This window comes from Crocodylus porosus, unplaced genomic scaffold, assembly GCF_001723895.1.
Source record: "Crocodylus porosus isolate Cpor-Errol unplaced genomic scaffold, CroPor_comp1, whole genome shotgun sequence".
NCBI lineage: Eukaryota > Metazoa > Chordata > Crocodylia > Crocodylidae > Crocodylus > Crocodylus porosus.
In genome coordinates, this window is record NW_017728918.1 from 31,632,994 (window position 1) to 31,657,513 (window position 24,520).

Consider the following 24,520-nt stretch of genomic DNA (forward strand, 5'->3'; position numbering starts at 1 on the left):
CATCTGGATCATGAGTTTAAGTCAGAAAGTGCTGGGTCTTGGCCTAATTTGGATTCTGGTCAAAATTACTGTCCATGGAAAATCTCATGTTTACATTGGCAGGCAAGGTTCTTTGAGTAGATGCAGTATCTTTTATTAGACCAACTGAGCAGCTGGGAAAAGGTTCTTGGCAAGCTTTTGGGCGTAATTGCTCTTTTTCAAGTATAGGGAGTCTTAAAACCATTAAAATTCCAGCACATGACCTGGGCTGAAGCTAGCCTCTTTGTTTTAAATGCTGGTTAACAGACACTTGTGTGGGGCTGTTTAGAAAGGGGTCATAGGTAGGGACCTACTTAAATTGCAGTTTCACAGTGATTGTGGAATTGGGCATCCCCACCCCCCACCAAAAAAACCTTACCGAAATAAAATGCTGGCTTCCCAGTGGGAGCCAGCAGTCCTCACGGCCACTGTGGCCTGGCCATGCAGCCCACCGTGAGGGACGGGTGGGGGCTGTTGGTGTTCTGTTCACCACAGCGCCCCAAGGGACAACAAGGTCGAAACTCTTCCAAGACCGTTTCAGGCTGGACATAAGAACTTCCTTACTGTCCGAGCCCCAGAGGCCTGGAACAGACTGCCGCAGGAGGCGGTTCAAGCTCCTACTCTGGACTCCTTTCAGAGACATTTGGATGCTTATCATGCTGGGATCCTTTGACGTGAGCTGTCTTCCTGCCCTTTGGAGGGGTGGCAGGGGGGGCTGGACTCGATGATCTCCGGAGGTCCCTTCCCTAACGTCTATGAAAGCCATGAAGGGGAGATGCTGTCCCATCAAGCCCTGGGGCTTCCTGTCTACCTCCCCCTGGCTCCTCTGTCCACGCTGGACATCTACAGAGCCAGGAAGGAGGCTCTGATGGGGTGAGTGTGGAGCTGTCTCCCTCCGCTCCTTGTTTTCTTTTTTCCAGGTGTCCCAAGCAAACAGCTGATGGCTGCGCCCACAGCTCTCCCTTATTCAAGGAGGCTTACAGCGCCCTGGGTGGGCGCTGGGGCACAGCAGACAGGCCTGGCCAAGCTGAGAAAATGTTGCGGCGCGCGGGGCGGCTGTTTCCCTGCCCCCGCTTGCCGAGGCCGGGCGGCACGTGGAGCCCGGGGCTGCGCACTCCCCCCAGGCGGGGCAACCCCGAGGGGCGGGCTCTGCAGCACGTGGCCGGAAGGCCGCGCGCTGCCACCCGGAACAGTTCCCGGCCCGGCCCCTCGCGGCCGCGGCACCGAAATGGTGCAGGCGTGGTACATGGAGGAGGGGACTGCGGACCCCCGGAAGCCCCACCAGTGCGAGCCCCCCCGGCCCGTCGGCCTGGAGCAGCTGCGCCGCCTCGGCGTCCTCCACTGGAAAGTAGGCGAGGACCCGGCCCCCACTGCACGGCCTCAGCCACCGAGCCGCAGGGAGCCCGTGGGCGCTGCCCGGGGAAAGGGCCCCCAGGCGTGAGCAGTGAGGGTCAGCTAAAGAGCCCGAGCTAGGACCCACAAGGGCCCAGTCCTGCGTGCCCGCCTTGGGCAGCAGTGACCCCCCTTCCCAGGTGCCTCCTTCAGCCGCACTGGAAGAGGCTCCCGCCCACCTGAATGCTTCCCCACAGGGAGGGCAGTGGGATTTGCTGGTGCATAAGGTGCCCAGGGCAGGGGCTGCCTCCTCCCTGCCTGACTCCCATCTGGGGAGTTGGCTCCTCCCAGCCAGCAGAGCTAAAGCAGCACCCAGCATTTTTTTAGAACAGAAGTCCTAGATTGTAAGGGGCTGCATGAGATCATGGGGTCCAGCCCCCTGCCCAAGGGGCAGGAAGTCACCTGGGATCAAATGGCTGTGGGGGGGAGTGAGGGACAGCAGCAGGGCTGTGGGGGGCATTTAATTTTAAGCACAGATTTTGGGATTTTTATCAGAGAATTTGCAGTTTTTTATCACAGAAGACCAGGATCCCTGAGTGATCTCCAAGTCTCTTTCAGTTGTGGTGCTAGCAAGCGTAACACTGCCAAACCCATAAGTATGATGTGGGTTTTTTCTCCTGAGGTGGAACACCTTGCATTTCTTGGTGTTGAATGCCATCAAGGTTTGATTTGCCCACCTTGCAAGTCTGTCGAGGTTGGCCTGAATTGCTGGCCTGTCCTTTAGTGTGACCATATACTTCCCTATAATTTGGTGTCATCAGCGAACTTAGCCAGTCCACTTCTGACACCAGAGTCCAGATCATTTATATACATAATAAAGAGTACAGGTCTGCGTATGCAGCCCTGGGGGATGCCACTGGTCATCATGCACCATGTTGATTCGATTCGATTGACTATCACACTCTGGATCCGACCTCGCAGCCAGGTCCCCAGCCATCAGTCTGTGGAGTAGTCAAGGCCGCAGTTTCCCAATTTTACCATGAGGACATGTGGCACCAGGTCAAAGGCTTTTTTGAAATTCAAATACATGATATCAACCCCTTCTTTGCCTAGGTGACGTATCACCTGGTCATAGAAGAAAATGAGGTTCGTCAGGCATGACCTACCCGCAACAAACTCATGTTGGCTAGCTCACAGACTGTTTCTTCTGTTAGCTGGTTTCCTTGATGATTTTTTCCAGGATCTTTCAAGGGATTGAGGTCAAATTGATTGGCCTGTAGTTCCCTGGGTCTTCTTTCTGTTACAGGATCTTTCAATAGTCGGGCTTACAGCAGATCACGTTCTGACGATGTTATAGGTGGTCAGGCTTAACTTTATTGATGAAACATTAAAAAAAACAGAATCAGTGGTGTTGTGTCCACCAGTGAGCAGACACTCACTGACATCTCATGCGCCCTAGTGACATGTGAGACTGCTGTTGTGTTCTGGCGAGGTGTTTCCGGGGTTGGTCGCCAGGGTCAGGCGGGTCTGACGTCCTCCCCTCCGGCTGGCCGGGCCGAAGGTCGCTCCGAGTTCAAATCCATCCGTGACTACGTTCCGTCGGGCGCACAAAGACCCCGAAGTTCGTCGTGCAATGTCTTTTATACCCTCAGTGATGCAGGGCGGTCTAATTGCATGTGGCACTTCTTCATTGGCTCGGAGCGGTGACTGTCACATTACTGACAGACGCTGGACTTTCCCTTGGGAAACCCTGTGTGGAAAATCCCAACCGCTGTTTCTGCTGTAATTGCAACCGTAGAGTCTCTTATTTACTTAGCACCTGTTACATAAACACTATGCAAGCCTCTAGTTGGCATATGCGAACACGGCCACCTATTACAAAAGGTTATAACACACAGCAAGTGCAAAATAATTACAACATGCCCCCCTGGCCATGTGAGCCAAGTGGCTTACAACAAATAAGTAAACAAGCCGTTACTATAGTGATGATAGATAGGTTAACACAAACATTTTAAGGTAAGTATTACCATTAAATTTAAGTAGTCAAACAAAAACGGAACTTGGCTATTGAACTAGCTTTATAATGCGCTTCGCCTCATTTCTTGGGAGTTAGCATTCGTCTGGGGAAGGTACTTGTGACGTGTAATGAGCATAACAGATGTAACCTGACGTCGGATACAATGCACAACTAAGCCAATACAGCAAGACCCAACTAAAACAACAATCAAGACTGTAAGCAGGGGCGTTAACAAATTTACCAACCACAGCGAAAGTTGAAGGTTAAATAGTGACTCGAATGTGCTTGATAGCCAGTTAAAAGGGGTCTGAACGATTGTGCGTGTGTCTTCTGCTACCTTGCGGATTTGGTTGATAGCTTTGGAGACGGGTTCTGAGGCATTATAAATGACGAGACAGCAAGTCTTGTGTGGTGCAGTGAGGTTCAACGTCGCACAGAACCCACCCTCTTTAGCTAGCATGAAATCCAGTACGAGACGGTTTTGGAACGCCATTTTAGAGTTGTCCTGCAACTGTCGATTAAACACTTCTAAAGCATCTGCCGTACTGTTGGCGAGTCTTGCTAACAATTCTAAAGTCTGTAACTGCTGAATGGCTAAAGCAGAGGCAGAAGCACCAGTGGCAAACATAGCGTATAGAGTCCACCCGGTAGCAAACTTTCTGCGCTCAGTGTGGGTCATACTGGACCAGAATTTTGATTCCCCCATGACACCTGTGATTTGGTCAGTGGAAACTACGTTGCGGCGTTTCCGAGTGTTGTTTGGGAGCGTGAGCGGGGCGTTCCAATGAGTAACATTGGAAAACTGATACGGGCATAGAGTAACCTGCACCAAAATACACCAGATGTTCGAAAGATATGGAAAATGACTATATAAAATGGCCTGGGTTGAATTTTTGTCCCGTTGGCAAGAAAACATGATGTCGTGGGGAGCTGGAATTAGCCACACTAGTGGGGGGTGTTTCGTATTGTAGAGGGCTAATAATGACTTGAGGTCCGGGCTAAAGTGGTTGGTGAAGGTTTTAAATGCTTTGCGATGAGTAGATAAACTGAAATTACTTCCTATTGTCATAAAAACTTTTGTGGAGAATAGACGGAATGCTGTAGCATCTTCAAAAGCCCTCCTTGACGTGGACGTTTTGAAGGTACATGGAATAGTGTGACACCCCGGCCAAAAACATTTGGTGTCGAGGGTAGAGAGTTTAGCTTTTACCGTTCGTAAAACGGCTTGAGGAAGTGACGGAATAGAGAGAGTAACATTATTGGGGTCGGGCACGATGGAGTGCGGCGCTCCCCAAGGTGGCCCATGGGTAAGATTAAAGCAACCCTGTGGCACATCTTGGACCATGCAATTAATCGGGTGGGTACCATTCCACTTTCATGCATAAGTGAGGGTTTTAACGGAACAAGTCTTTTTACAAGCTAAATAGTGGATAGTTTCGTTACCAGGGGAATTACGTGTAAAACTCAGAAATAACTCCGTGTAATTAACAGGGATAACGGCTATACTAAAGGGGCTATCTGCAGCTGAGGTGGGTGCATGGGCACAAACCGAGCCTGACGTGTGTCCAGTGAGTAACATCCACTCCTGTGAGGTGCGGAGGAATAAGTTGTCCGCAATGGGTAATGGGGATAAATCTAAACTCCGCTTTGCGCGTTTTGTAAAGGAATGCATTACAATGATATTAGTTAACAACAGAAAATAAATCAAAAAGAGTAACCATGGCTTCCGATGCCGGCGTGGGGGGTACACTCGGTCCCGATGTGGGGGCGGTTGCTCCCGATCCCCTTGGTCTCCCCACAAGTCTCACTCATAGCCCCACGAATGACAGGGGCAGTGCCCGTGGGTCTCGCGGTGGCAGCGCGATGGATGGGCGGATGAGAGGTTCGGTATCGGCCTCCTCGTCCTGTCGATGGGCGGACATCGCGAAGGGTTACCTGACTTAGAAAATAAATGATTGTTAGCTTAACAAAACACGGTGAGGCTTTAGCCAGTTGAAATGTACTAAATGCTCGTGATCATCGGCTGAGTTGATTAAACGGAGCTTGTAGGTATGAGCTAAAGCCGTGGGTTCAACGACCACGCCAGGAAATGTGGGTGGATACTTGGTTGGTGTTGAGGTGGGGAAGGCGACCCATACGGGGTCCCCAGGTTTAAAGTCTGGGTCCCATCCTTCTCGAGCCTGAAGAGGTCCTACTGCCCAGAGATTTTTTCCACTGTTGAGGTTGAGCAGGGTTTGTGAAAGCACTTTTGAACATCCCTTGAAATCAGTTTGTTTCAGTTCCAATAAGAGTTTACGCTTTAATTCTCCAGTGGCGTATTCCATGACGCCATTGGACTGGGGGTGATACGGTAGATGTATGTGATGACGAATATTATGCGTTGTGAGAAAGTTGCGAATGTGGTGACTGTTGAAAGGTGGCCCACCATCAGATTGTATTTCCCGTGGAGTCTGCCGTTGAGAAAATTGGTGCAACAGAGCTTGAGCACAATGAGGCCCGTCGGTTCTAGTCATGGGAATCGCACCGACCATACGGGAACCGAGGTCGACAATGACAAGTGCCTTGGGATGCTGGCACGCATTAGGAAGTGGGCCCATTAGATCAACCTGCCAAAATGCCCCAGGTTGGTGTTGCTCAGCGTTATAAGCTCCCTAGAAACATTTCTTTCTAAAAGGTTTAATCTGGGCACGCTGGTGGCAGGCTTGGAGCACGCGTCGCCAATCACGTGGTGTGGGTAGGCCGTTACGGGTGGTGTATTGCCAGCCGCCTACATTATGATAACGCCGCATGGTAGTGTCTGAACCGGGATGGCCCCATAGGTCATGAAGCCATTTAAGGTACAGATCGCAGACCGGTTTTAGCGGCCTGTGCACCGCCGTGGCTGGATGTATAACGTCATCAATGCAATCGTGTGACGTTGTCTTTGGACCTAGAGCTAGCCAGTCATCGACGGTCTGATGTAATGGGTCAGTGTTCGGCACATGAGAGTTAGTATGTCGGATCATCGGGAGATAACTCGTGTGGTGGAGTACTTCAAAGATGTCATCCCATTGGGAGCGAAAACATTCTGGTTTGGCTACTCCCGTAAGGACATCACAGACCCAGCAAGAATCCAGGACAAGGACCACTGTTATAAATGGCTGGTCATGTGCGATGGCGATGTGTTTAAGTGCGCCGATGGCTCCCCGCAGCTCGAGCTCCTGCGCTTGATGCGTAAGAGGTGCGTCTGGTGTGTCGCGCCAGTCAGGGTTTGCCCATTCTATGTGGCTGGCAGCCCATAACGAACACTTCCAAGCAAACCCGCCACCGAATTGTGACGTACCATCACTGGCCACGTTTCCTGAAAGCGAAGTCCCATACAAGATAGGACAGGAAAGAATAGTCGGGGTGACGGTGGCACTGCCGTGACATGCCCACGCAGCCCAATCGTATTGGGCATGTGTCACCAGCGTGTGCCAGGTGGAAGGAGCCCCATGGAAGTCTCCCGGCATTCGCGTAGGATTGAGGTGTGTGAGTAGGGTGGCACCTGGGCCGTAGAGGTCATGAATGCTATGGTGAAGATGATGTTCAGATGCCAAACACAGGCAGAGCAATAATTTGCCCAGGTGTCCATAACGATGTTGCTCCTTATGGAGGGTCCGGTTAAGAAATGTGGCCGGGCCCTTAGAGGTGTGTGCTGTGACTCAAAGATGTGTAGGGGTCCAACCAATGGTAACGCGAAGCGGTGTCGTTGGGCTAAATGGCACTAGCGGTGTGGAAGTGGTGGCTTGGATAAGATCGTGGACTTGGCGGTTATCTCGCCGCATCCAGGGTTGATGATTTGTCGTCCTCTTTCGCAGTCGGCGCTGTAATGTTGCAAGTGTACTGAGGTGTTCAGGCACAACGTGATGGTGGAGCCAGTTGATACTGCCTAAGAATTGCTGGGCTTGCTTTGGCATGGGGCCTGTGTCAGAGGCCGTATCCCATGGTGGGGTGGGCACTGCAGCTGGCGATGTGATGCGACCCCGACGAGTATATTGAGTGCCCAAAAATATGCAGCTGGAGGAGGGTTCCAACTGGGACTTGGCAATGTTGATGTCCCTCCAGTGGATGCTCATATACAGGACTCTCTCAGGATCAAGAAGAGGGAGGCTGAAGAACATATTTGACAGGTCAATGGTGGTAGCAGTCCAGGAGCTTTGGGCCATGACCTGTAAGAGTTCCGCTTGGAGGTCCGGTAATGTTACGACTGGAACAAGCTGGACTAGGTCTGAGCGTTTATTGGCTTGGCGGTAGTCGACAACCAGGCGAGCTTCAGAGGGATTTTTCGGTTTAGGTATTCCCCAGCCAGGGGATACATAATGGCTGTACTGCACCGGCTCGATTTTTCCCTCCGCCGTAAGGTTGTCGAGGAGAGTAAGCAGCGATGGGATCAGATGAGGTTTGGTACGGATGGGGTGAACCGCCACGGAGGGGCTGTCGGGTCTTTCAGTCACGGTGTGAACGGAGGTGGCAGACGGGGTATGGCTCCGGTGACTGGGAGGGCGCTGCACACGAGATCCTTCATGTGCGACTGCGGGATCTCTTAATATGCAGCCGAGAGCACGGCCCGTAAGACGAGCTTCCCAAGGTCTCCTGGGGTCTTCCCCAAGCCACACGCAAAATACTTGGGTCCCGTCATTATTGGTGTGGCTGGGAGCCTGATGAAATTGCAGATGGCGCCAAAGTTCATCAGCGTCCACAAGCTGCCTACAGCCGGATGCCCAAGGACATGTCCAACAGCGGGACTGATCATCCCTGTCGCGATCTGCAGCCGACCATCCTGTTCGTGACGCCATGTTACAGGATCTTTCGATAGTCGGGCTTACAGCAGATCACACTCTGACAATGTTATAGGTGGTCAGGCTTAACTTTATTGATGAAACGTTAAACAAAACAGAATCAGTGGTGTTGTGTCCACCAGTGAGCACACACTCACCGACGTCTCACGCACCCTAGCGACGTGTGAGACTGCTGTTGTGTTCTGGCGAGGTGTTTCTGGGGTTGGTCGCCAGGGTCAGGCAGGTCTGGCGTCCTCCCCTCCGGCTGGCCGGGCCGAAGGTCGCTCCGAGTTCGAATCGATCCGTGACTACATTCCGTCGGGCGCACAAAGACCCCAAAGTTCGTAGTGCAATGTCTTTTATACCCTCAGTGATGCAGGGCAGTCTGATCGCGTGTGGCAGTTCTTCATTGTGGAAAATCCCAACCTCTGTTTCTTCTGTAATTGCAACGTTAGAGTCTCTTATTTACTTAGCACCTGTTACGTAAACACTATGCAAGCCTCTAGTTGGCATATGCGAACATGGCCACCTATTACAAAAGGTTATAACACATAACAAGTGCAAAATAATTACAACACTTTCCTTCTTTCGTTGAAGATAGGCACCACATTGGTCCTCTTTCAAATCTTCAGGAACATCTCCTGAGCACCATGAGTTCTCAAATATCCTTGCCATTGGCCATGCAGTGATGTCAGCCAGTTCCTTTGTACTCTCGGGAGCATTCCATCTGGGCCAGCTGACTTGTGGATGTCCAGCCTCTCAAGGTGTTCCCTCACAAGATCTTTGCCAGTGATGGGCATGTGTTTGCCCTTATGCTGGTAATCCTGCATCTTGTCAAGCAGGGTGATCCCCTTAAAACTGACAAAGTAATCGTTAAGGAGATTAGCTTTTTCCTGCATGTTGATTGTCAGCTGCCCCATTTGGTTTAGCAAGGGTCCAGTGTTGCCCTTGTTTTATCTGACTTCCCACATAACTGAAGAAGGACTTTTTGTTGTTCTCGATTCCTGTAGCCAGTTTGAGTTCAATTTCAGCCTTGGCTTTCATAGTTCACTCCCTACCAGTGTGGGCCAGTGCTGAATACTCCTCCTTAGTGGTGTTTCCTGCCTTCCATCCTTTATACACTTATCTTTTCAGGTGCAGGAGGTCCATCAGTTCCTGTTGAACCAAGGGGGTTGCCCAGCCCTTTTGCTCCTTTTCCTATGGGCTGGAATGGACTTCCCTTGTGCTCCAAGAATTGCGTCCTTAAAGAGCAACCACTCATTGCGGACTCCCCTCCCTGTCAGATCAAGGCCTCTCAGGGCCTTGACAACTAGCCCCATGATCTGGTGAAAGTCAGCTTTCCTAAAGTCGAGAATTTCTGCATTGCTGACAGATTTGCTAGCTTTGTGATGGATAGAGAAAGTGATCAACTCATGGTCACCGTCTCCCAACTTCCCTTTGATTCTCAAGTTGCTCACTAGATCATCCCCTCTGGCCAGTACCAGGTCCAGCAGCGCCTTATCTCTTGTTAGTTCGTAGACTTCTTAAAACAAGTAGAGCTCATCAATGTAAGTGAGGAAGCTTTGCAACCAATCGGATTTGGCTGAGCGCTCTTCCCATTAGATGCCAGGGTAGTTTAAATTGCCTATGACAACCATGCACGAAGAGCGTGCAGCCTCTGCCAGTTCCCTAGCAAATTCATGGTCAAGCTCTTCCTCCTGATGAGGAGGTCTGTAGTAGATTCCTACCGTTATATCCCCTTCACCATGTTCCCCCCGTATTCTAACCCAGAGGGTCTCAGGTCACCCTCCTTGGGTGCCCATCTCTGGTTGTAGAGAAGTGTATAGCTCCTTCACATGGAGAACTACACCCCAGCCCTTTTCTAGCAAATCGATCCCTCTTCTATACTTGTGGTCCAGTCATAGGTGGAGTCCCATGAGGTGTCCGTTATCCCTATGAGATTGTATTCATTTCTGTTTAGCAGAAGAGCCAGTTCCTCCTGTTTGTTCCCCAGGCTCCTGGCATTTGTGTACAGGCAAGTAAGCCTGTCATTGGAAGCCCTTGGTTTCCCTGCACTCCTAGAAGTGTCCTGTCCCTGGGCTGGGGTAGGAGTGAATTCCCTTGTGCAGCCTGACCTGCTGATTTTATGACCGTTGCTTGGTGGGCTTGTACTGGTGGTTGTCTGCCCATCCCCTGGCAAACTTAGTTTAAAGCCCAGTCAAGCAGGTGAGCCATTCTGGCCGAGAAGAGCTTCTTCCCCAGTGGAGTGAGGTGGAGGCTGTCCCCTCGCAACAAACCGCTGCTTCCCTCGCTGAAGTGCAGACTGTGGTTGAAGAAGCCGAAGCCTTTGTGATGGCACCAAAGCCGCAGTCTTCTGTTTACTTCTTCAGTTCGTCGCTCCATCCTATGCCTGTGACCCATAACAGGGCGGCCACAGTATATTTTTCCCGTCTCACAGTTAGAGTGCTGCATTCATCAGCCAGTCTCACCTGTGATGACTGACCAGTCCAACCTTCAAAGGGAAAAGCAACTGACACCACCAGTTTCTTCTACAGCTGAGCTCTCTGGATCAGCTGTGAGGCCAGAAGAGGCCCGAATGGGCGCTCCTCCAGCCCCTACATTCCCACCTCAAACCTCCATTTGTATCTACTTCACAGAATCTCAGACCCTCATAAGGGATCTGCAGTCACTCGGTGTCAAGCCAAAGTCTCATTCGCACCCAAGCTTGTAGGTGAAAACACCAGGCTTTGCACCAGGGATATCTAGCAGTCCATTTTGGATGAATGCAACCAAACATGAGCAACTCAACTACACATCACCCATCCACCACTACGTTCTCTAACATTTAATCCCCACCATGCTTCAGTTCCCAGGGCTTTCTAAGGCCTCCAGCTGGACCTCTTCTCCAATCAGGGCCCACCTGCGCCTCATAGCTGGGGCTCATTTGCCAAAGCAGTAACTGGGCCTACAAATTAGGGTATTTGGTTTTGAAGGTGGCTTTGTGCAGATCATGGGTTGTCTCTTATGGATGTTTATATTTTCATTTTCTTCTTTTCCTTTTGCCCCTCAGTTGGATGCTGACATCTATGAGACTGACCCAGAGCTAGCAAGGATTCGGAGAGAGAGGAACTATTCGTGGATGGATATAATAACTATAGATAAAGATAAACTCCCAAATTACGAAGACAAGGTAAATCTGCTGTAGGTTGAATTGTAGAAGGTATAAATTCTGAAGTCTGCCATTAAAGTGTGCACTGTTGTTTGAAGTGTGCATGTAGATCCCAACCTTCAAAGATTGAATGTTCCCACTATTTGAAAAAAATACATTCTGCATTTCATAGAATGACAGGTTTGAGTCCAGGGTTAAAACTAGCAAGGATTTTGCAGGGATAAAGAAGAGGGTTGTAGTTACTTTCCCTTTAGTATCTTATACCTGATGGCTTTTAGTATAGTTCTCATACTAAAAGCAGTTCTCCTTTGTCATGTTGAGACTAAGGCATGTACACAGCCCTACAAATACTAGCAAACACTGAGAGTATCATCCAAATGAAGGTCAGATCATTGCCAGTTGGGGATTTTGGCAAAACTTTGTCCAGTGAACTTCATAACAGCAAGCTTAGTTTGGTCATTGCTGTTCTGATGCATAGCAGTAATTTTAACTGAAGGTAACAAACCACCTGGTAGTATTTTAAGTAATTTCTAGGTGTTCTCAGAAAAAAAGGAGGCTACTCTTCCTTCTCTTGGCTTGGATGTCAAGGTGATTGATTTTAAATAACAAAAATATTTTTATATAATCACCATCAAAGGGAACTGGAACTTCTGCCAAATTCATTTTGAAGGCGATTTGTGACCTCCCATACATATGAAGTAATGTGTGAGCATGCTCATTTTGCAGTTTTGGAAATTGAAACATCCCTAGAGCTAAGTGTACTTTATGGAATATCTGTGTAAAAACTGTATCCCCATCCTCCACGCCCCCCCATTAGTTTTTTTGTTTTTTAAGGCTGAAGTGTGCTGCACACTTGATCAGCTTGAGAGGTGTTTGCAGTTCCCCAAATGAGAAATACTTTAATTTGGGGACTAATATCCTGATTGCTAATATCCTGATGGATACTGTCAAGTTCTCAGTTAAGCACTTCAGAATAAAAGTCCTTCCTCATCAGCTATGTACACCGATGTGCCATTCCAGCTTGAAGTGGGATTTTCAATATCCTTCTTGAAGCCTTGAGGAACTTGTTCATTTATCACTTTTTCTGACCCACTGCATTCATTGCATGGTTTTTTCATCTCCTGACAAGTTGTGTTGGATAGGAACCCCTTAAAGGCCCAGCATTTTAGCTCATAAATTGCCTAGAAAGTTTCATGTAGTGAGAGAAAATATCCTTGGTCCTGTCTCTTGTTGGCAATATGAAGCACTGCATCAGGCAACCCATATGACATTGCTTTCAAGACCAATCAGAAGATTAGATACTGTGGGTGGCAGAGCTACTTTTTCCTGTATAACATGCAGGAAGTCTTACTATATCTTTTTTGTGTGTATCCAAGGCAAATATCCAGCTTCTGATGAATGCTTTCCTGGTAAACCTGGTTTGGACTTTCTGTTCAGTTAACATGGTTTAGTGCATTAGTTAGTGTACCAATAATATATCTTTCTGGATTCCTTTGAAAAATCTCACAGGCACTGGTAGAATTGTCACGTATTCATCTTTGCAGCAAATTAAAAAAAATAAACTTCTTTCTTTCTAACCTAGATAAAAATATTTTATGAAGAACACTTACACCTGGATGAGGAAATTCGCTACATCCTTGAAGGAAGTGGCTACTTTGATGTTCGAGACAAAGATGACAAGTGGATCCGGATTTTCATGCAAAAGGGAGACATGATAACTCTTCCTGCTGGCATATATCACCGATTTACTGTGGATGAAAATGTTCGTATATGTCTTTATATCTTATGGTCGTATATTTTTGTATATAACTTATAAAGCTATTTTAACAAGTGTTAACATTTATATTTCAGATTAGTGACTAAATACATTAGCATTTGCATTTCATTATCAAACTATTATACCAGAAATGTGAGGCATACTAACTGATTTACTGAATTAGGGATTTGAATTTTTCTCAATAATCCAGATCCAGCTCATCAGCAGTGGCTGTGAGCCATTTGTCATCTGCTATCTGTTCTTTGTCTTGCATGAAGTCACTGTATGGTTCAAATTCAGTCTGCACAGCTCTCTGTCATACACAGTGCTACCATAGCTGATTGAGTCATAGAGACTGATCCATCCATGCTGAAGGTAGAGCAGTGTAAAGAATCTTAAACTGCCTTATTGTGCGTCTTTTCTGTGGATAGCAAGAACATGCCTATATCTACTGCAGGTGTCATTTAGGAGCCTTAAACTAAATGTAAGAAGGGGAACATTGTCCCGTAACTAAAACCAACCCTGATAGTCACATAAGCTGTGTTATGTCCTGGCTCTGCAGTGAACTGCACATTGATCTTTGACCTGAGAGGAGGCTTGGGATATAAATGGTTATATGAGTTTGGGGTACAGTCTTGGCATCTGTGGAACTCTCATCTTCTTGTGATTAGGTGGGGGTGTGTGTGTGTGTGTGTGTGTGTGTGTGTGTGTGTGTGTGTGTAACTCTCCATCCTGCATAGGTGGGAGAAAGGTCCAAGTATGAGAATATTCTTGAATCAGTAGTTGGGCTAGTAGTAGTGGTGCTCTGCATATAAAAGGAGAAAAGCTCCTTTTGTGCAAACATCTGCTTTGTATATCTACACTGGGTGAACTACACCAGCTTCTAATTTGGGTTTTGTTCTAGTGTAGACAAAACCAAAGGTGTTGTGGGTCAGAACCACAAAAGAGCTTAACTGCTGCTGCCCCACTTAACTCCCATTTTAGGGATTTAAGTTGAAATTTTCCATCCTCCAAACTCAGCTCAGCTGCCACAAATTCCACAGGTACCACAAGTTTTTTTTTTATCAGATAGGATCCTTAATGGGCATCTACACAAGATGCTGATGGCACAGTAGCCAAAAAATACTGTGCAGTGGTATATCACAGCATGGACAGTGCTAAAATGCTTCTTCACAGTACTATTAGGATAGTGCGCAGTAGTGTGATCTAAAATGTGTTTACTGGTGCTACTGCACAGTACCAGTTACAGCACGTTTATTTAGCACTTGCTGATATAAGTATAGGTGTAAACGAAGTGCCTATAGGTTCAGACTGGATCTGAGCAATAGTATATTACAGACTTAAGTTCATTCTCAAGACACCTGGGAGGCAGAGCATTATCTCCTTCATTAGGTGCATTCTAGAAACACCTGCTGTATTTGCAGGCACAAGTATTAGCAAGTACTAAATAAATGTGCAATAATGACAGCGGGCTAGCGTCTCATCTAGATGCACCCTTAGATGCCTGAATTACTCCGAAATGCCTGTTTTTTGATGATGCTGAACATGCCTGAGCCATGACTGAATCACAAAATAGCTGTTTATCTAACGTGCAATTCCTTATCCAGCAGGTGTTTCTAAAATGCACCTAGAAAGGATATAATGCTCTGTCTGCCTCCCAGGGTTTTTGAGAATGTGTTGAAGTCTGTAATGTAGCATTGATGAGATCCAATTTGATCCTAGAGGCACCTACACTTAGGCATTCCTTAGGTCTCAGCTCCCAGGATTATATCTGAATTTATTCAATGACTAACTTAAAATGCATAAATTGCCTTGCTTCACTAGTCAGTAGTTTGGCAATTAGGACAGTCTTCTGGGAGAGGTGAGTTTCAATCCACTCAGGCTGAGGAGGGCCCAAATCCCAGGTGTCTCATTTACTGGGCACATATTCTAACACGAGGCTCTTGTGCAAAAGGTGGGCTGTGACAGTGGGGGTCTTTCTGAGCACAACTCAGTATGGTGGATCAGTGTTGGGAATGTTGTCGGCTCCTCTGATGACTTCGGTGTCTCCCCAGAACTAATCCAGACTGAAATGGAATTTGCATGGGAGCTAGATGCCTAGACCAAGGGCAGGCAATTATTTCAGGAGAGGGCCGCTTACCGAGTTTTTGGCAAGATGTCGAGGGCCATGTCGGTAGCCCCGCCCCTTGACAGGTGCCCTGCCCCTTGGTTACCATCTTGTGACCAGATGTCCCACCCCCTAACCCCTGACCTTTGCCATCAGCAGTTCCTCCCCTTGTCCCCAGATGTACTCCTTTCAGCAAGGGGTTTTGCCATCTCGGAGCCAGAAAAATACCAGATTATATTCTAAAAATCAAACATGGTATTACAACATTCATTAATTTGATTTCAAAAAATATTTTTGTCCTGATTTACATGTGTTTGTGTAGTGCATGTAGAGGTGATTGCACAATGGTTTAAAATGCCTGAGAATTGAGGGGGCATGCCATAACACAAGAACACAGCCTTCAAGGCAGACTCCTTGTCTAACACAACAAGGACACATAGCCTGGGAACCAAGGAATTATGTACCATACAGTCCAATAACACAAGATAAGTGACACCAGCAACTAGGCTCAAAAGCATCAAGGGGGCCTGAATCCCAGTTTGGTGGCAACAGACCAAATTAGGAGAAGGCCCGAAAAGCTACGTGGATGTGTGACCACAGAGGGACAACCAACCAAAGATAGCCACGGATGAAGAGTCATCAGGAGTCATCAAGGTCATTCTATAAAACAGTTCCCCGAAAAACAGACCTTTAAATGCTGTCTTCAAGACAAACACACACGCAAACCCCCTCCTGCTCCTGGCCCCATGGTACTGGGTGGCCCCCTGCTCCCTGGTGGCAATGCAACTGTGAGCCAAGTGGTGGTAGAGCAGGGTGGGGGCAGGAAGGCAGGGAAATAGCTGGGGGTGGGGCAGGGCTGGGCTGCTCAGTCCTGCTGCAGACTCCCCCTGGTTCCTAGTGCCCCTGACTCCTATCATCTTTGACAGGCTGCCAGGAGCAAACAAATATTATTTTTCTAAATTTTTAGGAGCCCCATGAGCCAGATAAAATGGCCTGGAAGGCAAATGCAGCCTGTGGGACATATTTTGCCCAGCCCTGGCCTAGACAATCAAACTGGATCACTTAGCATGCACAGAAGCAAAAGCTCTGGGTGTCTAGAGAATTTTCAGGCAGCCACGTTGATTTATATGCTGCCCTTCTGTGGTCTGTTAGCAAAAGGTGGGGCTCTAGGGATCCTTGTGATTTAAAACGGATATGCCAAATGGTATGCAATATGCTTGCAATGCCTGATGTGTCTTGTGGTTTGTGAAGTGGAGTTAATCTGAGTTGCTTCTTGGAATGTAGGTACCTATATTTGTCTTAATCCCATTTAGTCTCCTCTGGAAGAAATCTGCATTTACACCCATTACAACTGTTGAATGCCATTGTAACATCACTCTAGAGCATTTAAGCACAATGGAAATACACAGTGGGGTCACATGAGGCTATTAAACCATCTAGATAGGCATTGAAAGATTCTATGGGACTGCAAATGATTACTATAACTTTACAGAAACCACTGGGTGCATCTATATATGCCATTAAAATGATGTGGTAAACTTCAGCACAGTTTATACTGGAGCCAGCTGGTCCCAGGCACAGAGTCTGCATGGATGCCCAGAACCACAGCAGTATGCACTGGGGCAGAGCAGCCCAAGGCTGGCAGGAGGCCCGGAGGGTAAGCCCTGAGTCCTGGGTTATGGTATCAATCAGCAGAGTAGCCAGCTGAGGTACAAGGGTGGTAAAGTGCAGAGCTAGGTGGCAGGCAGCCCCTGTACTTTAGCACCCTCATGCCCCATCCAGCCTATCTCCATTTACATGTGCGTTTCAGCACATCAGGCCTTGACAGTACTCTTCAACAGCAATGTTAATTAATTTACTGTGCCTTAATACAGGTGTACGTGTAGACCATGACACTTTACTGCAAAGCTAATTGTCAACACTGCAGTAAAGCACATGGGTAGATGCACCCATTAAGTTTAGCTTTAAAATTAACTTCTTTCCAAAGGAGCTGTCATACTAGTACCAGTTTGTTTTCTCTCACCAGAATTATGTCAAGGCAATGAGACTGTTTGCTGGAGAACCCGTCTGGACACCATACAACCGGCCAGCTGACCACTTCCCGGCTCGAAGACATTACCTGCAGTTTTTGGAACAGGCAGTGCAGTAATGCTCTCTGGGGTGTAGTATGTGGAACATCACAGAACCCGAGCAGAATATAAACAGTGACTTTTTCACCGTAGGACGTGCTCTGCTTCCATTTTCCAAATGCTCTAATACTTATTTTGGGATGATGGGCTGGAAGTAGTGGATAACCCTTTGTGTTCATTGAATTATGAATGGCTGCTAGCAAACTACAGAACATTATATTCAATTATATAATTCTTGCTTCATTTTCTCTAAGAATCTTTCTAAGATGAATTAGTAGATCAGGACCTTTAAAGCAATTTACCAAGTCCTATCCTGATGCATAGACCTGTGACTTTGTAACAGTGCATTGCAGTGATTTGCTCTTTGAGAGAGTATTAATAAACTGATTTTTCTCATTTGAATGTTTGTTGCCTTCTCCATGTCTGGACTTTGGGTGCATCTGCACAAGATGCTGACCATGCAGTAGTCTAATAATACTGTGCAGTAGTGTGTGACAGCATAGACAGTGCTAATATGCTACTGCACAGTATTATTAGGCTACTGTGCAGTAGCATCCCTTAACAGATATTCACTGGCGCTACAAGCCTTTCATGTGGTATCCCATAATCACCTCTTGGCGAAACTGGCCAGTTGTGGACTTGGTTCCACCACGATCCACTGGCTGGGAAATTGGCTTCGTGGTCAGACCCAGAGGGTAATAATTGATGGAAGTTGATCATCATAGTGTCCTGTGACCAGTGGGGTCCCTAAAGGCTCTGTCCTTGGACTCATATTGTTCAACATCTTAATTAATGTTGTGGACATTGGAGTCAGGAGCGGACTGATCAAGTTCACCGATGACACCAAACTTTGGGGCAAAGCATCCACACCAGAAGACAGGCACGTGATCCAGGCTGACCGGGACAGGCTCAGCAAATGGGCGGATGAGAACCTCATGGTGTTTAACACTGAAAAATGCAAGGTTCTCCACCTTGGGAGGAAAAACCTGCAGCATCCTTATAGGCTCGGCAGTGCTACGTTGGCTAGCACTAGGGAAGTAAGAGACTTTGGGGTCATTATTGACCACAAGATGAACATGAGCCTGCAATGCGATGCTGCAGCTAGAAAAGCAACCAAAACGTTGGCTTACATCCATAGATGCTTCTAAAGCAAATCCCGGGATGTCATTCTCCCCTTGTACTCGACCTTGGTGAAGTCGCAGCTGGAGTACTGCATCGTTTTGGGCTCCACAATTCAAAAAGGATGTGGAGAAGCTCGAGGGAGTGCAGAGGAGAGCCACATGCATGATCAGAGGTCAGGAAAACAGACCTTATGACAACAGGCTGAGAGCCATGGGGCTTTTTAGCCTGGAAAAGTGCATGCTCAGGGGTGATCTGATGGCCATCTCTAAGTTTTTCAGAGGTGTAGGGGAACGTTTGTTCACCAGAGCGCCCCAAGGGATGATGAGGTCAAACGGTCATAAACTACTACAAGACTGTTTTAGGCTGGATGTAAGGAAGAATGTCTTTACTGTCCGAGCCCCCAAGCTCTGGAACAGCCTGCCATCAGAGGTGGTTCAAGCACCTACATTGAACGCCTTCAAGAGTAAAATTGGATGCTTATCTTGCTGGGATCCTATGACCCCAGCTGACTTCCTGCCCCTTGGGTGGGGGGGCTGGACTCGATGATCTTCCAAGGTCCCTTCCAGCCCTAATATTTATGAAATGTATACTGTGCAGTAACTCAGGCTACTCATATCTTTACTCATATTGTCTCATGTACTCAAGCCCAGTGTTTCTGTATCTGTATTCACCGGTTTCTATGCCTAGCCCTGCGACAGACTTGAGCTGTAATGCGTGACAAACCAGTAGTTCTCTGTGTCCCAGCTTCCCTAGCTGTGGAGTGGAGATCTTTCAATCATGAAAGATTTGTGTAATAAACCTCCTTGGCAATAAAGGTATTGCCTACATTTTTGCTGTAAAGAGGAAACTTATCAGTATGTTCAGTACACAGTTCTCCATGACTCTGCAAGGTCACAGATGCAGTAGATCTGGTAGTAGATCTGGAACAGATAGGAATCTTCAGAATGTAGTAATAGGATTAGGTCGATTCTGCCTACCCACACTATTATCAAGGTTTATCCAGTTGCCAAGATCCCTTTCTTAGAAAATGATGACTTTTCATCAGTCTTACAAAGACTTTGGGTATTGTTACCATGAATGTTGTTTCTTAAAACGAAATAGCAGGTTTGAAGAAAAGCTGCATTATTACTCAAGAGTTGTAGTTGTGAGTTGAAACAACACACGTTCCTCTCTTTGTATGTCACTTGTCTTACAGAGTAAGAGGATAGTCTAATCTAAACTACCTAGAAACTGTCTGTTCCAGAACTGCCGAGGACTAACAATACTCCATCACAACCTAACCTAGAGTCTGGTGTTGGGAGAGCTAAGGAGTGTGCTATATTCACAGCTCTCCTGACACCAGGGAATCATCTCTCCAACTGAGAGGAGGCTTCTGCTATCACTTACAAGTTGCAGAAGGCACATATAGACATACCCAAACTTTCTGCCAGCTAAGCCCCTTTAATAGCTTTGCACTTCACATCCTGCTAGCACAGCCAGTGAAATGGAGCTGTTCACATCTGGCAGTAGCTGCACTGGTGTACATGTGCTCTAACAGTTTTTTTGCTGTCACCAGTCTCCCCCCCTCCCAGAATTTGTTGGTAGAAGCAGCATAGTGCATACAAGTCTTGCGCTGAGGGTTGCTGCAATAGCTACCTTTCTTCTAAAATGCTGTACATGAGGGATTTAAATGCTGGTTCAGTAGTTGTAACACTCACCCAAATGTGGCAGGCCTAGGTTTAATTCAGTCCTCTGCCTGAGATTTAAACCCATATTTCCACTTCTTAAAATGCCTTAACCAACAAACCACAGAGCATTTTGGGGTACTTGTATTTAGACCTACTCATTGCATTAAAAAGGCATTACATAAAATGCATGAGTGGTTTAGGAATGCAGCATATCCTTTCTAAGATAATAGGGACATGCTTGAAATAGGGACATGGTTCCTCTTGCTTTACCCTGTAAATGTTGCTTTTATTTCTACACTGGCACAGCTTTAACAGGAGTGGCTAACAGCATCCCCATCACAAACTAAGGTATAGCCTGGTGGGTAGAGACTCTACCAAAGGTTTGATGGGAGACTAAAACCCAGCTCTCCCATTTCTTCCTCATCAAATACTCTGGCTACTATGTAACAGGTGGTCACCCCTACATGTTTAGGGGAAAGCAAGTCAGTTGTCCGTGTTCAAAAGGCAGACACACAAGCCCAGGAGCAGGAACATTCCATAAATCTCCAGCCTCCTTGTGATACTAACCTCAAGGGCTGCAGGCACATAATTCAGACAAGAACTCCTCTGGCCAAATTTGACAAAAGTAAATACTGAATTCTCTTGCTTATTGTGCTGGCTGGCTGTATTCTGCAGTCTAGGCCATTTGACTCTCCTCACGCATTGGACAGAGAATTTAGACATCTAACTTGAATTTCTCTAACTTCCATTCCAGGAGCTGAGCCTGGTGGTTGTGGTGAATGTTGCCACTGTAGAGTCCCCTTGGGGCTATGGCCTCAAACTCTAAACCAAATCCATTTCTCTCATTTGGAACACCTAAAAATGACCCTCCACGGTTTTGTAGCAGTGGATCCCCTACTACAGTAAGAGCCTGCTAACACAGGTATAAATAGTTTTTGTAGATGTACTAAAGGACACAGTATTAGCAGCATGGCAACATGGAAGCAATTGCCTATGTATTAATTAGCACATGGGGAAATCCAGTAAGTCTTTTCTTAAGCAGAATCTGAGAAGGAAATCTCCAGAAGCAAGTGTATACAGTGGTTCCAGCCGAGTTGGGTAGGTAATATAGACCTTACCACAAGTAATTTTTATCAGCAGTTACTTTGTATGAATGGCAACCTAAGATGACAGGAGATGGCCTAACCTCTGAATGAATGAGCAGCTTGAAGTACAAATTGTTTGTTTTGCTTTGTTTCTACCCAATCCAGAGAAAGACATTTAAAGATTAAACATGCCGCAAGCTAAACCAAATTTTCTAATAAATTTTCTTTTATTTGTTCCCTCACCATTGGTCTGTACTCATATTTGAAGATAAATACAAATGCAGGAAAAGTGACAGCCTGCACATTTCAGTTTAAGAAGAGTAAGACAAGATACTAACTACAAATACAAACTGAAAGCCCTTTGGAAACTTACCTAGTATAAAAGGAGAACCCAGATCAGCTTCTTAAAGAAAATGTAATTGGAAAGAGGGGTAAAACATGGCTGAAATCAAAGCTGAGTCTTGCAACCACAGCACCGTCTCAAATGATCATTGTCTGTGCATTGGTTTTACCAGTAGCAGCACACTTTTGATAAATATATACTATACTGCCAGGGACAAACACACACTTGACTTTAACCTTGTGACTATCCTCATTAGCTTTAGTGCGAGTATGTGGTCAAGTTTTGCAGATCATGGATTTGTGTGTATAAATGAGAGATATGATATTGAGAAGTACAGATGAATGTATTTGGGATGTTTTTCCCTTTATTGAAATAACTAGAAATAATTAGATGAAAATGTGACTGGTCCCACCAACAGTGGATGACATACGGAGAATAAATGACTTGCTACTGATACAAAGTTTTTAAAAGTATTACTTTAAAAGCAAATAACTTGTGTTTTTGGAGAAGAAAAATCAGGAATTCCATCATTGCACCTTCATTTGGGAGAAAACAGCAAAATGACCATAAAAGCTCTGATGCATTCCCTCTCATTTTCCCAGTACCCCCATTTAGGATCTTCGGCATGTCATACGACACTAGATAAGGTCATACCAAGAACCAGTGGAAAAACATGTAATGAGGGAAAAAATGCAGATCCCTTCGTTTGTGGTCATTTTTGATCTTTTCTCCCTGCAAAATCAACTGACAACTGTGCTGCATAGAAAAAAACTCCAGCTGAAAGGCTGCAGCAGAAAAGATGTAACCTCTAGTGCCCTAGGCCTCATTCACCCCATGAGCCTAGTAGGGACTAACAATTTTAGGAACATTTCTTGCTGCTATTACCGGTCCACCAATGGTAACTCCACCAACAACAGCAACTGTTGAAAATGAAGACTGGATGCTGGTGCTTTTAACACATTTTTATGGAGACCAGGGCTAAGCAAAATAATGGTTAAAGGCACCAGAAGCACTGGTTTCCATACTTTATCAAATATGTTTAACTAGGGAGACACTTATGTCTGGTTTTGGGAAACCAGTGGATTTTCTTTGATTTTCACCAGCAGGTTAGAGCTACATTTATATTTCAGCTATACCTGCACTTGTAGCAAGCTCAGTTATAAGTTTTGCAACTTTAGCTGATATATGAAACTGGAATGATGTAATGGGTCAAGGAAAGGGAAAATTCTGCTAACTGGGTCCCTTGTGTCATAATTCTGAAGGAGATGGGAACTGAATGGTTCCTACTATATTTCCCTGTAAGTCATGTGGGAAAATATGTTATATGATTTCATAGGCATTAGGGCTGGAAGGGACCTCGGAAGATCATTGGGTCCAGTCCCCTGCTCAAGGGACAGGAAGTCAGCTAGGGCCAAGGGATCCCAGCAAGATAGATATCCAAATGTTTCTTAAAAGAGTCCAGAGTAGGTGCTTGCACCACCTGTAGAGGGAGTCTATTCCAGGCCTTGGGGACTCAGACAGTAAAGAGGTTTTTCCTTATGTCCAGCTTAAAATGGTCTTGGAGAAGTTTGTGACCACTGGACCTTGTCATCCCTTGGGGCGCTCTGGTGACGTACACTCCTCATATACTTATAGGCAGCCACCAAGTCACTCCTGAGCCTGTGCTTTTCCAGGCTGAAGAGTCCCATGGCTCTCAGCCTCTCATCATCAGGCCTATTCTCTTGCCCTCTGATCATGCGTGTGGCTCCCCTCTGGACTCCCTCAAGCTTCTCCACATCCTTTTTGAATTGTGGAGCCCAAAACTGGACGCAGTACTCCAGCTGCGGCCTCACCAAGGCCGAGTACAGCGGGAGGATGACATCCTGGGATTTGTTTAAGAAGCATCTATGGATGCAAACCTGAGTTTTGCTCGCTTTACCAACTGCAACATCACATTGGTGACTCATATTCATGTTGTGGTCAATCATGACCCCCAAGTCTCTTTTGGCTGTGGTACTAGCAAGTGTAGCACTGCCAAGCCTATAAGCATGCTGCAGGGTTTTTTTCCCCCAAGACGGAGTACCTTGCATTTTTCGGTGTTGAACGCCATCCTCGCTTATTGGAAGAGTGGAGCAAAGTTGAATGTGGCAAAGCCATTTTTCCTCTGTTTGAATCCACAGTCAAGATGCTGGGCATGACAGCAGAACTACTGATCAGTCCTTGCATGTAAATTGAATGTATGGACCTGTTTGTCCAGCCCCATAATTAATTAGATGAATTTAAAATAAGGTCTTTTCTCCCAACTCTGTTTACTGCTGGTTGCACTTTTATTATCTTGTGGTCAAAGGAACATACAAGCAGTCCTCAGACTTACGACACAACTGGTTCCTGAAAACTGCGTTGTAAGTCAAAACATTGCAACTCAGAACCAATTTTCTCATAAGAAACAATGTTATAAATGGGGGAATTTATACACCTCTGATAGCTACATTAACGTATTTATATTGTAAATAGCAATCACGCTGATTGGGAAGGACTTCTTTGAGGTGACTGTGCTGGACTTTTTGAAGGGTTCTTGGCTGGAGTCTTCTCAAGACTCTTGGCTGCAAGTTTTTCTGGAGTCTTGTCTGCTTTCTTAAAGGAAGTGTCCAAGGAAGTTTGGACAGATGCTCTCCAGGGAGATGGGCAACACAGCGAACTTGTTCCCTGACGTGGCGTCACATCGCATTGACATCATAAAGTCAAAACTGACATCATAAAGTTGAAACAGGATGTCAATTTATAAACATTGCAAGTGCGAAACGTTTTAAATCGAGAATAGCCTGTATAAGTAAAATGCGTGTGAAAACCTATAATGAATGTGAAATCTTTTTGCGGTAGCAGACCCTTCACGAAAGGAAAAAGCTAACGGGGCAGTCAGGCACAATGCTGTGAAAACCCGTGAGAATCACCGGTAAAAAACCCGAGCCGACTACGTGAGGGAAGCACTGCTGGTCAAAGCCGGGCTCCCGGGGAGGG

At 46.6% G+C, this 24,520-nt stretch overlaps 1 protein-coding gene across 1 annotated transcript; it reads left to right on the forward strand.

Moving 5' to 3' along the window:
- Positions 1–1,211: 1,211 nt before the first annotated feature.
- Positions 1,212–17,708, forward strand: ADI1 (acireductone dioxygenase 1). Its single transcript, XM_019537441.1, has 4 exons — positions 1,212–1,366; positions 11,216–11,335; positions 12,897–13,076; positions 17,204–17,708. Exons 1-4 carry the CDS (start codon positions 1,247–1,249, stop codon positions 17,324–17,326), a joined length of 543 nt encoding a protein of 180 aa, XP_019392986.1. The 5' UTR covers positions 1,212–1,246; the 3' UTR covers positions 17,327–17,708.
- The last annotated feature ends 6,812 nt before the right edge of the window (positions 17,709–24,520 follow it).

Excerpts from the sequence above, each read along its gene's own strand:
- ADI1 (XM_019537441.1), top strand. The coding sequence starts at position 1,247 with ATGGTGCAGGCGTGGTACATGGAGGAGGGGACTGCGGACCCCCGGAAG. Across the intron at positions 1,367-11,215 it reads TCGGCGTCCTCCACTGGAAA|TTGGATGCTGACATCTATGA; the intron begins GTAGGCGAGGAC and ends TTTGCCCCTCAG. Across the intron at positions 11,336-12,896 it reads TCCCAAATTACGAAGACAAG|ATAAAAATATTTTATGAAGA; the intron begins GTAAATCTGCTG and ends TTTCTAACCTAG.